At 31.0% G+C, this 12,633-nt stretch overlaps 1 protein-coding gene across 1 annotated transcript in view; it reads right to left on the reverse strand.

The window, feature by feature from the left end:
* The window catches only part of LOC148310091 (beta-1-syntrophin-like), a 78,484-nt gene that overhangs the window by 64,324 nt on the left and 1,527 nt on the right, over nt 1-12,633 (reverse strand). The window contains exon 2 of the mRNA XM_088259008.1: nt 525-731. Coding sequence (XP_088115134.1) covers nt 525-731 — 207 coding nt within the window. The remainder of the gene's footprint in view (nt 1-524; nt 732-12,633) is intronic.

The following is a 12,633-nucleotide window of genomic DNA, read 5'->3' on the forward strand; positions in this document are numbered from 1 at the left end:
TGAGCCACTTATGCAAGGTGTATGTACCTTACCCGCGATCGTACGGTTTATCACTAGCTGCGGCACAGACAGCGCTCATCGCGCGATATACCATGGCTCGTACGCATAAAGGCAGGGGATTTCACACTCTACTAGTTGGAACCCAAAAACGAGGTCCGTTTAAACTGTGCTAGTTTGGAAGTTGGAAGTTGGCCATCCAAAATGACGAGGAGCTCTACAAACTGCTCTCTGGAGTGACCATCGCTCAGAGAAGCGTCCTACCCAACATCTTGGACATTCTCCAGCCCAAAAAGATCGAGAGGAAGGCGTAACAATTTATCGCCTCATCTTTTCCCCGCTTTAGACTCAAACCCACTTGACGAGACCGACTAACGACATTTTGTTTTATTATTACTTTTTATCTATCATTACTATCATCATCCTAATATTATCCAAGTCTTGATAAGCGTCTTTGAGGTAGTATTTTACGAAAATGATGATCCAAATTATTTTCATTATTATTATTATTATTAACCCGTACTCACCAGAGTCGGGGTGGCGCAGTCCCCGTGCCACGTAGGCCAGCAGGAGCGGCACGTGGCGCGCGTCCGGACGGCGAGCCGCTCGCGCTGCGGTCGCGGCGGGTGGCGGTGGAGGCGCCGCCGTCAGGAAGCCGCGCTGCAACTCCCAGCCGACTTCGCTGATGATGCTGGCCGCACGGAAATAAGGAGTCACTTCCCGAAGGTACTTAACTGCAAACAACAAACAAACAAAAAACTGATCAATATAAACGGACAAAAAGATAATCATACCTCTGCATTCGAGGGGGTTACGTTCCTACAAAAGATCGGGAATATCGAAACTATTCTCAGCCACTCCCTCTAACACGAAACGCATTAGGTTCTTTTTCCCTTGATACATTAGTAAGAGATGACTATATTACGAGATTTTTTTAAAAATACAATGATATTTCGATGGATCGCTCCTCGAATAATCATTCTCTGTTATGTGTCTTCTTTTTCAAATCCACATTCTAAAACAAAAAATCAAAATGAATGAATTAGTGAAAAACATAATTTTGTTTTTCTAGTGCACGATCAGTTACGAGTGCCAGAAATAAACTTTAACCTCAATTTACTTGTTATTTGGTTTATTTAAAAAACAACTAAAGTTAGTTCCAAACGTAATTCTAGAGAAATCGGTACGAAGTTTGTTTATTTCAAAAGAAACATCAAAAACAAAAGAAAGAGATAATACTGTATTGCAAGTAATTTTCATCGAAGAAGGAAACAGTAGCCTGTTTCTGAGATTTTTGATCAAAATAACTTTATTACGCACTAATACTAATAAATTATGCCAACTTACTTAATTTTAATTGACGTTGGATATATTTTAAACAACCAGTATTTTATCGCAAAAAGACAAAGTTGCGAGAAATTGAGAAAACTTTATTCCTTGCTCGACTCATACATATACATTCAGGGGCGTGCCTTCCATATAGGCATAAAAGCAGTGCCTATCCTAACATACCCGCGTGACATCTAAAAACGCAACCAGTACCTACCCTACCTTACTACGCAGCACCATCTTACCTTACTAACTACCTCTACTGTCTACCCTAATTAATTCTCTGTGCACGCCACTGCATACAGTATATGCAGCATTTCGTCCAAAAATAAAAATATTCCATCACCGAGTAGATACTCCTATTAATTTTATCTTATATTGAATTCCCTTTTATGCTCCCTCTTTATATATTTCTTATGTATTTTCCGATATCCACATTTTCACGGGGGTCAAATAACGACATTCGCGCCATCTCCTTAATGGGCGCACTTCCGCACTATTGAACTCGCTTGCATTCTTTCTTTTTCATCAGATCCGAAATTCCGACCTAGAACGAATATCTCAAAATAAAGAAGAATCCTAAGTATTCCTTTGCTATATATTTTTTTCTAAAAAAAATCTTGGGAGTATAATTAAAAATAAAATATGAAGGTATGAGTTGCAGGCAGTTATAAAAACAAAATTATGAATTATTTAGAAAATTTAGAAATCCAAAAAAAAATATATAATAATAATTTATTAAATAATATATTGTTTCAAAACTATTCACCTTTGCTTTCCATTTTTCCTTTGTTTTCAAACTCAGCCCCTTGACTAACCCCCTCCCCCTAACTTACCCCTCTCCTTATTTATAGAACGATTTTTTTTAAATTATTATTCAGACCTGACGATAGAAGTTTGGCTTTCGAAACCAATAGTCTTTAATAAAACTCAAGTGGTATAAAAACAAGTGTTTTCTTAATCATTGTAACATGTCTTACCACAAAGTTAATGCCGAAACGATGAATAAAATAGCAGTTATAAACATTTAAAACAGGTAATTTTAACGAAAAAATTTATGATTACTGTCTGGAATATTTTTGTGGGTTCAGATGGTGAAAGAATATCAAGAAAAGATTGCTAGTTCTTTGACATTGGTTTATTTTATATATAAGTTAATAGAAGCTCTATGTGACTAATCCAGAATGACCGCTTGCCAGATATGTCGCTCACTTCTTTCAAGAACGTCATAAATCAAAAATCGACAATTTTCAGTTGTCCATGTTTTCGGAATGCCCAGAAAACGTACTATATCCCAGCAAAAGAGGCATATTTTTAACTTAATATTTACCCGCTACAGGGCAGTAAGTGTTGTTTTTTGCATTTTGAAGAAGAAGTATTATTTAATTGTATTTTTTAAATATACTAAATCTTTTTCAAATGGAGAAAATAAAAATTTCAATAAGTGGCTTGATATTTATTTTTAATACATTGTATTCTATTTTTAAACTTTAAAAACGTTCTCCCGAAAAATCTTTTTATTCTATTTATGACGTTCTTGAAAGGAGTGAGCGATGTGGGTATTTACATGGTCGGGGGATGTTATTCTCGCCACTGTCAGCAACATACCCACAACAAATTCCTTACAAGTACACAGTTTAATTTCAAAACCGCAAACGGATGTTCAAATATAAAAAATCACGCTTTTAACTTCATTATTAAAGAAACGAAAATGTTTCTATAATGATATTCAGACTGAAAACCGAGAATTTCCTTTGACGGAAAAAATTCGTCAAAATATTGAAGGCATTGTCATAAAGAAAACAAAAAGCCCGCCCGAAGAAAATTGCGAAACGCAAATTAAAAGCAGATTTCCCGACCCGCGCTCCAGAGCACAAAGCGTTTAGGCGTTTCATCGAGAAGTGCACCGGGCCGAGGGCGGGGGAAGATTCAGTCGATTCCGTTTAATTGGAACCCCGAAGGCTACGTACTCGCCGTGCAGGCCAGTACACACACCACGGGGGTTACCAATACACTGGCGACGCTAATTACGGCGGGTCAAAGGACCAAGTCGCAGCGAATGGTCGGGTAATTGGAATAAGTATCGGGACGTGTGACCGGCACCAGCGATTAACGAGATTCTAGCTCCGTCACTATCATGGGAAGTGCCCGTAACGTCTAATCATTCCACCTCGCGAACTGAACGAAATTATAAAGTTAACTTCAAACGCAAATACGACTGGATAATTTAACGCTCTTTAACGGCGTGATTGATCGCCAGATTCATATAAAATCTGCTGTACGTTTCCTTTTAAACTTTTTAACTCTTTTAAGAAGTAGGCTGTAAACGGGAGTCGTGGAATTGAAGTCAAAAACCAATTGGAGCATGCTTGGGATCGGTATATTTTTACTTTTCGTCCATTTTTACTTCAGGTTTTAAATACATTTTTTTACAAATTATTAATATATTAATACTTTAATTTATTATTTTTTTTTTTCATTCTTTTTATATTGTCTGTCACTGTCTCAATATACGACATTATTTTTGTTAAATTAGTTTCAAATAAGTGTGTATTTTTTAAATATTTGTGAATTGCCTTCAAGTTTTGTGCTATACACTATTTTAGTAACAAGAAATATAATAATTATGGAAAAAAATCTCAGGATTCTGGGGTTTATGACCGATTCTGCAATCTTACAGTGACGTATATTTTATTATAGTGAATATCAAGCTTTTTTATATTAATAAAATTGACTGCCCAACGCAAACTACGTCAAATAGGAACAAAATATGACGATGAAAATAATAACTGACAAGCTGTTTCGTATAAACGACACTCGTGTTTGAAAATGCATTGATGAAGATATGTATTAATTTTAAATCAAACACAGATTTTTTGAGTATAAAATTTGGTTGAATTTTACTAAAAACACATAAAAAATTCATATTGTTACAATTGTTTCGCCTTGTTAGGGCATTATCAAACGAATGTCAATCAATAAATAAAAAATAATAAAAATGAAAAATAAAATTTAAAAAATTAAAAAAAAATTTTTGAAGATAAATTACGTACCTACCGACATTTCGACATGTTTGTTTTCTTTTTACATAAAACGGTCTCAATAAATTTATGTTACACATGTGATGCGAGAAGTAAATGCCTTTTTGGCGCTTTGTTAAATATAACATAGCTATATTGAGCTTAATGAATTATACAAACATATAATGAGAGAAGAATGTAGAGCACGATATCACCCAGCGCCAGTAGTATGATTAATAATCCACTTAAATTGTTACAGTTACGCAAGTTCTAAAGTGAGAATCGCACGAGTCGGATATAATTCCCTAATACTTACTCGCAAACAGTGGCGTGCACAGAGTTTTTAATCAGGTAGAAGGAAAAACAGCGATTTATTATTTTTTTTAAATTAACTTATCTGTCATAACTCTAATAATGCATGTTTTTTCGCGTAGAAATAACTGAGAAAACTTATACCTTTTTTAATAATTTAAAATTTAAATTATTAATTTCACAGTTTTCCACATTTTTCCGTTCAATTATGGTAGGCACTGCTTATGTGTCTATATGAAAAGCACTCCACTGCTCGCAAGGCGGAGGAAGAGGAGTTTCCTTATCCAATTTCACAGCTAGAACTTTTCAATAGGGTAGGCACTGATTGCGTGCCTATACGAAAAGCACACCACTGCCCGCAAGACGGAGGAAGAGGAGTTTCTTTATACAGTTTCACAGCTAGCACTTTTCACTAGGGTAGGCACTGATTGCGTGCCTATATGAAAAGCACGCCACTGCCCGCAAGACGGAGGAAGAGGAGTTTCTTTATACAGTTTCACAGCTAGCACTTTTCACTAGGGTAGGCACTGATCACGTGCCTATATGAAAAGCACGCCACTGCCCGCAAGACGGAGGAAGAGGAGTTTCTTTATCCAGTTTCACAGCTAGCACTTTTCACGTGACTTGCATAAATCTCCCGTAAGTATATTCCGTCGGTTTCAATCACCTACCGGGTCTCTAATATTCTCGTTCGAATCATCAATTATAAACTCGGCCGACGAGAGGAGAGATAAAAGCCAATTTATTCTAAACTGCGAGATAGAATTTTCAATATTCTCAGCATTCCACGATATATTCCTTGGGATATTCACTTCTTCACCCACTGTAAATTATATTTTGAGACAGTATATCATATTGACTGTACCATAAAGTTTTCTTCCTAAACGTCGCGACGAGTCCACCGAAGAATTGTATATTAAAATTTTAGATACAGAATTGGGAAAAGGTCTCGCGGTGAGCGTAGCAATTCTGGAGCCAGAAATTTAGGTTCAAACCCACTCTACCACAAGTGGATTCTTATTTTCAACTAGCTGTACTCGGCCACGTATACGTTGGTGTAGCTTAGTCTAATAAAAAGAAAAGTAAAGAGAATAGAAAGCACACATTTCAAATATGTACAATTTTACGTATAATGCTTGTGAAGCAATGAAAATAACAATAAATGAAACCAGAATGCAATCCAAAACATTGAAAGCCCACTGTCCGCCATTCGAAATGCTAGTATTGCGTGTATTGCTTTACATTCAACAGATGGCGCTGTCAGTTTAATAAAGTAGATTTGAAAAATACGAAAATTATTTCATATGGCTGGGACAAAATATATGAAAACGCGCGCATATTCGAATGCAACGTTGTGTAAAAGTTTCAAAGCAACATAGTAGAATTAAGATTTCGAATAAAAGAATATTTTTATTTATATAGATAATGGGCCGCTTGGACTCACGATGTATCAACAAAACCAATATTTAATATTAGTTTTAAATATATTTCTCGATAAATTTCAAAAGGCAACAAACTATGTTTCATAATACATTTAAACCAGCCACTGAAATTACTATGTATATATATATATATATATATATATATATATATATATATATATATATATATATATATATATATATATATATATATATATACAGTATCTACTCAATGAATTAGGGCCACCCATTATTTTTTTGAATACTCTGAAATCTTTTGGATTATTACATTTATTTTACATAAATACTTTAAGTTTTTTATTGACATCTAATATCATGTATATTACCTTCAATAATATGTAAAATATACCTGGATTATTTAAGCGTTTACAAAATTTTAAACCCTTTTTCTGAGAAAGGTCCCTAATTAGCACAGGTAGACAGATAGTTGAAAGTTCAAAAAAAAGCCCTATCTCATTTATTAGTGAAGTTTCTTGAGTTCTGATTGTTGTTTTGTTCAGAGAGGTTATATAGTTATCGTGTCTTGTGAAAAAAACTTAATTTTTAATTTTAGTTCATAAAGTATAATTTTTTTTTGTAAACACAAGTGTTTTTTTTGAAAAGGACAAAATGGGAAAAAGTAAAGACATTTCTGAGGAAAAAAAGTCTAGTGTTATAGTGCTACTGAAATTAGGAATACTATCTAATAGAGAAATTTCAAAAAAAGAAAACGTTTCTCGTCAAACAGTGGACAAAATTTCAAAATCAATAAAAAATCAGTCACCCGCCACCAGCAATCAGCGAAAGAACTGTCGTAAGATTAGAAAAACAACACCGAGGACTGATCAAAAAATCGTTCAAAGTGCCTTAGAAAACCGAAGTGCATCAGCAAAAACATTAAAAATAAAATTGGAAGAAGAGGGTATAAATATATCGGTATCAACACTGAGGCGACGTCTTTACGAAGTAAATCTGAAATGCAGGCGCCCTGTAAAAGTACCAAAATTGACACCACGAATGAAAGCGGATCGATTAAAATGGGCCAGGCTACATCGAAATTACTCGGTAGATGATTGGAAAAAGGTATTTATTTAAATTGAATTTTCAACATATCATTTTAGTCAATAAACTTATATATTTGAATTAAACTTAAATTTTCATTATTTTTCAGGTCATCTTTAGTGATGAGTGCCGGTTAGAAGCCGTGACAGAGAGCCGTCGATTCGTCAGGAGAACACCAATGGAACGTTACAATGAGGCCTGTGTGGTTAAAGTTATCAAACACCCCCCTGCAACAATGATATGGTCATGTATTATTAACAATTTACCTGGGCCGTTGTTTTTCGTGGAAGGAACAATGAACCAAAATTCCTATAAGCAGGTCCTCGAACGAATTTTATTGCCCTTCTACCATACACTCGACCCAACAGAAGGTCCATACACCTTCATGCAGGATGGGGCACCTTGCCACCGGGCTAAATCAATAATAAAAATTTTGTCTAACAAAAATCTGCCTTTGCTCCCCTGGCCTGGAAATTCTCCGGACCTTAATCCTATAGAAAACGTATGGAGCATGTTAAAAAATAAGGTATACTCATTCCCAAATCCGACAGTAGACTGTCTAAAAAAAAAATTCATAAAATTAGGTCAGAAGACGAAGAAATAAAAAACACGATAAAACAGTGCATTTTAAGTATGCCAAAAAGAATTGAGGCAGTTATTTCTGCCAAAGGTGGAAATAATAAATACTAACTATATTTATATGAAAATATATGCATAATTTAAGCGTAATAAAGTGTTCTTGTGTAAATAAAATTCAATGTTGTTTTATTCAAGGTTTTCTCTGAGTTATTCCTGTTTGAATTGAGAAATTGCGCGAAATTCTGCGTGGCCCTAATTCATTGAGTAGATACTGTATATATATATATATATATATATATATATATATATATATATATATATATATATATATATATATATATATATATATATATATATATATATATATATATATATATATATATATATATATATATATATATATATATATATATATATATATATATATATATATATATATATATATATATATATATATATATATATATATATATATATATATATATATATATATATATATATATATATATATATATATATATATATATATATATATATATATATATATATATATATATATATATATATATATATATATATATATATATATATATATATATATATATATATATATATATATATATATATATATATATATATATATATATATATATATATATATATATATATATATTATATATATATATATATATATATATATATATATATATATATATATATATATATATATATATATATATATATATATATATATATATATATATATATATATATATATATATATATATATATATATATATATATATATATATATATATATATATATATATATATATATATATATATATATATATATATATATATATATATATATATATATATATATATATATATATATATATATATATATATATATATATATATATATATATATATATATATATATATATATATATATATATATATATATATATATATATATATATATATATATATATATATATATATATATATATATATATATATATATATATATATATATATATATATATATATATATATATATATATATATATATATATATATATATATATATATATATATATATATATATATATATATATAATAACTAGGTACCTACCTATACATTTTATTAAGTACCTACAATTAGTACCTACATAAAACAGTTCTACCACCAGATGTCGCATGCGTCGCTCAGTAGAAAACAAAAGACTTCCGATAATATTATTGACTGTCAGAATCAGATAGATAGATAGATAGATAGATATAAAAATTATTATAAAGATAAATTAAGAATAAACTTTAATTACAAAGCAACACATTGTTCATTTTATTATTATACACCCACTTTACATATTATTTACACTTAATTTTCAAAAGGAAAATATTACCACGTTATATATATATATATATATATATATATATATATATATATATATATATATATATATATATATATATATATATATATATATTACAGAGCATGTAATGCAGGGTTGGAAATTTCCCCAAAACTTGGTCGATTACCCCAACCTCCTCGGCGAACATCCGTCGCTCAGAGCGCCTCTCGAAATCACAAAACCGAAAGAATACGTGACGGCAGTGAGTGATCCAACCAGAGTGTGAGTTCCACGAATCATCGATATCCGATGGACCAGTCCCAAGTCCCGATTCCCGATCAACGGCGCTCGATGTCGCCTTTGATGTCGGCGTGACCCGGGAAGGGGCGGCTGAAGTTCAAAGCCCCCACTCTTAATTAAAATGTGCTACCTTCAACCTGATCCAACAAACGCGCCAGATTTAAAGAATAAACATTTAAAAAATGCTGAGCTAAGAAGAGCGCGAAGACAAACAATACATTATCATTACCTGACTTCATATTTTAGGCATACTTTTTTAATATTTTATTTCTTAAGTTAGCTTATATTATAACTAATATAAAGTATTATATTAACATTAACAATTAATAACATTAAAAAAATGCTGAGCTAAGAAGAGCGCGAAGACAAACAATACATTATCTTTATCTGACTTAATATTTTAGGCATATTTTTTTTAATTATTTTTTATTTATTTCTTAAGTTAGCTTATATTATAACTAATATAAACTATGATTTACACATTATTAACATCATCTTTATATATATTTACATCCCCTTACAGTAAACATAACATTTATTTTTTAATTCTTTCATACTCTTCATTCTTCATACATTCAGACATCTCATCATACATTTTAAACCCTTATATCGTAGTCGTACAGGAGAAAGTGACCAACTAACAAAACGTAAAATGTTCAGGAGGGCCATTTAAGTCACTTTTGCTTAGCAAGAAAATAAACATCAATGCATTTAATTTAATTTAATTCAATGCAAAATAAACATCAAGTCATTTTTAACAAGTCAATATATTATACTTCCAAGTTTTAAATCCTTTGGGATTTTTTTCAGGGCAATATTAAACTAGTAAGATATCAAATTGTCAATGATCACGCTTTTGTAAAAAATGCACTTGGTCACTTTCTCCTGTATGACTACGATATATTAAACGATTTAGCGACTCGATTTTTTCAACAATGGCGGCCTTATTTTATCCTTATTTCTAGTATGACAATTTTTGTTTAAAACTATTTTATCCTTAAAATATTTTGGTAATTTATCGTTAAAAAAATTATGTTTACAGATCAGCATATTAAATAATACCAATATTGTCTTTTCAATTTGACGTAAACGAAACATTAAAAATTATTTATTGTAGATTTGGCGTTTAATTTGTAGAACTTCATTTTAATTAATACAATAAATGTTAAAATCAAACCCTGATTTTTCGAGTCTACTAAGTTGTATTTTATTGTTAAAAAACACATCAAAAATAAATTTTGTCACAAATCGCCTAGTTTGGCATTTTCAAACGACATTCGTTTGAAAATGATAACTAGACGAAACAATTGTCACAAAAAATGTGTTTTTTTTAAAATAAATTACAACGTAGTACTCAAAATATCATTGTTTGATTTTAACATTTAATATAAACATTAAAATTTGTTGATTAAAACAACGAAAAGATAGTTGATGAAGATATATGACTCAATCTATCTGTACTTCTCTTCGACCCACTCTTAGGCTACTTGTAATATGTAATATGAATTGAACGAAAACAATCTTACACTTAAAAGAGGATGTATTAATTTAGAATGTGTGACATCTGCTCACAGCCGTCACATCTGCATGCGAACACATTTAAGTTGTATATGTCAGTTTGAGGCTTAGTGGAAATATATATTTTTTAAACTGCTCACGTTAATCAATATGTTATGTCTTAACCACGGTATCGTCGTCTTACTGCAATTATCAAAAAAAAAAAAACAAAATTAACCAGCTGCCTGATATAAATAAAATATAACCGAGTCAGGGATCCAAAATTAATGAACTGAAAAAATACTTTGTGGAAAGATATTCCGCTAACTTCTTTCAGCAACGTCATATATCAAAAATCGACAATTTTCAGTTGTGCATGTTTTCGGAATGCCCAGAAAATGTACTATATCCCAGCGAAAGCGGCATATTTTCAACTTAATATTTACCCGCTTCAGGGCAGAAAGTGTTGTTTTTGCATTTTGAAGAAAAGGTATTGTTTAAGTATTTTTTTAAATATACTACAATATTTTTTTTTCAAATGGAGAAAAAATCTTCAGGTTTTACTTAAAAAGATCTGTTGCACAGTAAAAAGTTCAATAAGTGGCTTGATATTTATTTTTAATGCATTTTATTATTTTCTTAAACTTTAAAAGCAATATCCTGAAAAATCAAGTTTTTTTTTATATATGACGTTGAAAGGAGTGAGCGATATGTTTTCAATAGATACACAATTTTCGGTGCATTTTTTCGATCTTATAAAATGTAACCGTTAAAAGTATATCAATAATTTGTTATGAATAAGGGAGATATCTCGAAATGCTATTAACTAACTAACTAACTAACTAACCATCATGCCGCTTCCCCGCAGGGGTAGGCAGAGAGAATCGAATATTAATTACTTATTTCATAAATAGCGTTTTTGCACACTTTCGGTAAATTGAGTTACCTTTTGACACCATCTTTCTCCTTGTAGATGATACGTACAGAACTCATAATATATATATCGTAGTCGTACAGGAGAAAGTGACCAACTAACAAAACGTAAAATGTTCAGGAGGCCCTCCTAACAGATGGCCCATCTAACCGTTTTTACACTTTTGTCATCAATGCAGTTAGTAATTTTGAACAAGTCAATATATTATACTTTCAAGTTTAAAATCGATTTGGGATTTTTTCCACGTCTCTATTAAGCAAGTTAGATGTCAAATAGTCAATAATCACGTTTTTGAAAAAAAATGCACTCGGTCCTGTATGAGGACGATATACTCGTAGGTACACGTAGATTGTCCCATTTCAGAACTAATCTATGAGCATTCGAATCAATTCGAATATTTAGTTTATTTGAAAACTTCGCGTGCCAATACTATTTCTCATATAAACGCTGGGCTGCCGCCATATCATTCTGCGTTCATTCTTACCTTCTGACATTTTTTTACTAACAATAATAAAATATTAACACCGGATCTTATAGTAAGCACATTATTATATTTAATATATATTGTATTCAGTCGATCGAAAAAAAATGAAGAGAGTATGCCTTGTTGAATATATAAACGGCAACAATAAACGTTGGAAAGATCTCAAATATTATAACAAAAAAGTCAAAATATTTCTGACGAGTGCTTATAAGATGTTTTATGACGAATTAATTCAGTGGCTGGTATTTTGAGATTTTAATAAAGACCAGATTTAAAAAAAAATAGTAATAATTTAATTATTTAAAAGACAGAAGCATCTGACTGATTTTACTAATTT

The sequence above is a fragment of the Brachycentrus maculatus genome, unplaced genomic scaffold (assembly GCF_059751285.1).
Source record: "Brachycentrus maculatus isolate JH-2025_06_01 unplaced genomic scaffold, ASM5975128v1 h1tg000107l, whole genome shotgun sequence".
NCBI classification, from domain to species: Eukaryota; Metazoa; Arthropoda; class Insecta; order Trichoptera; family Brachycentridae; genus Brachycentrus; species Brachycentrus maculatus.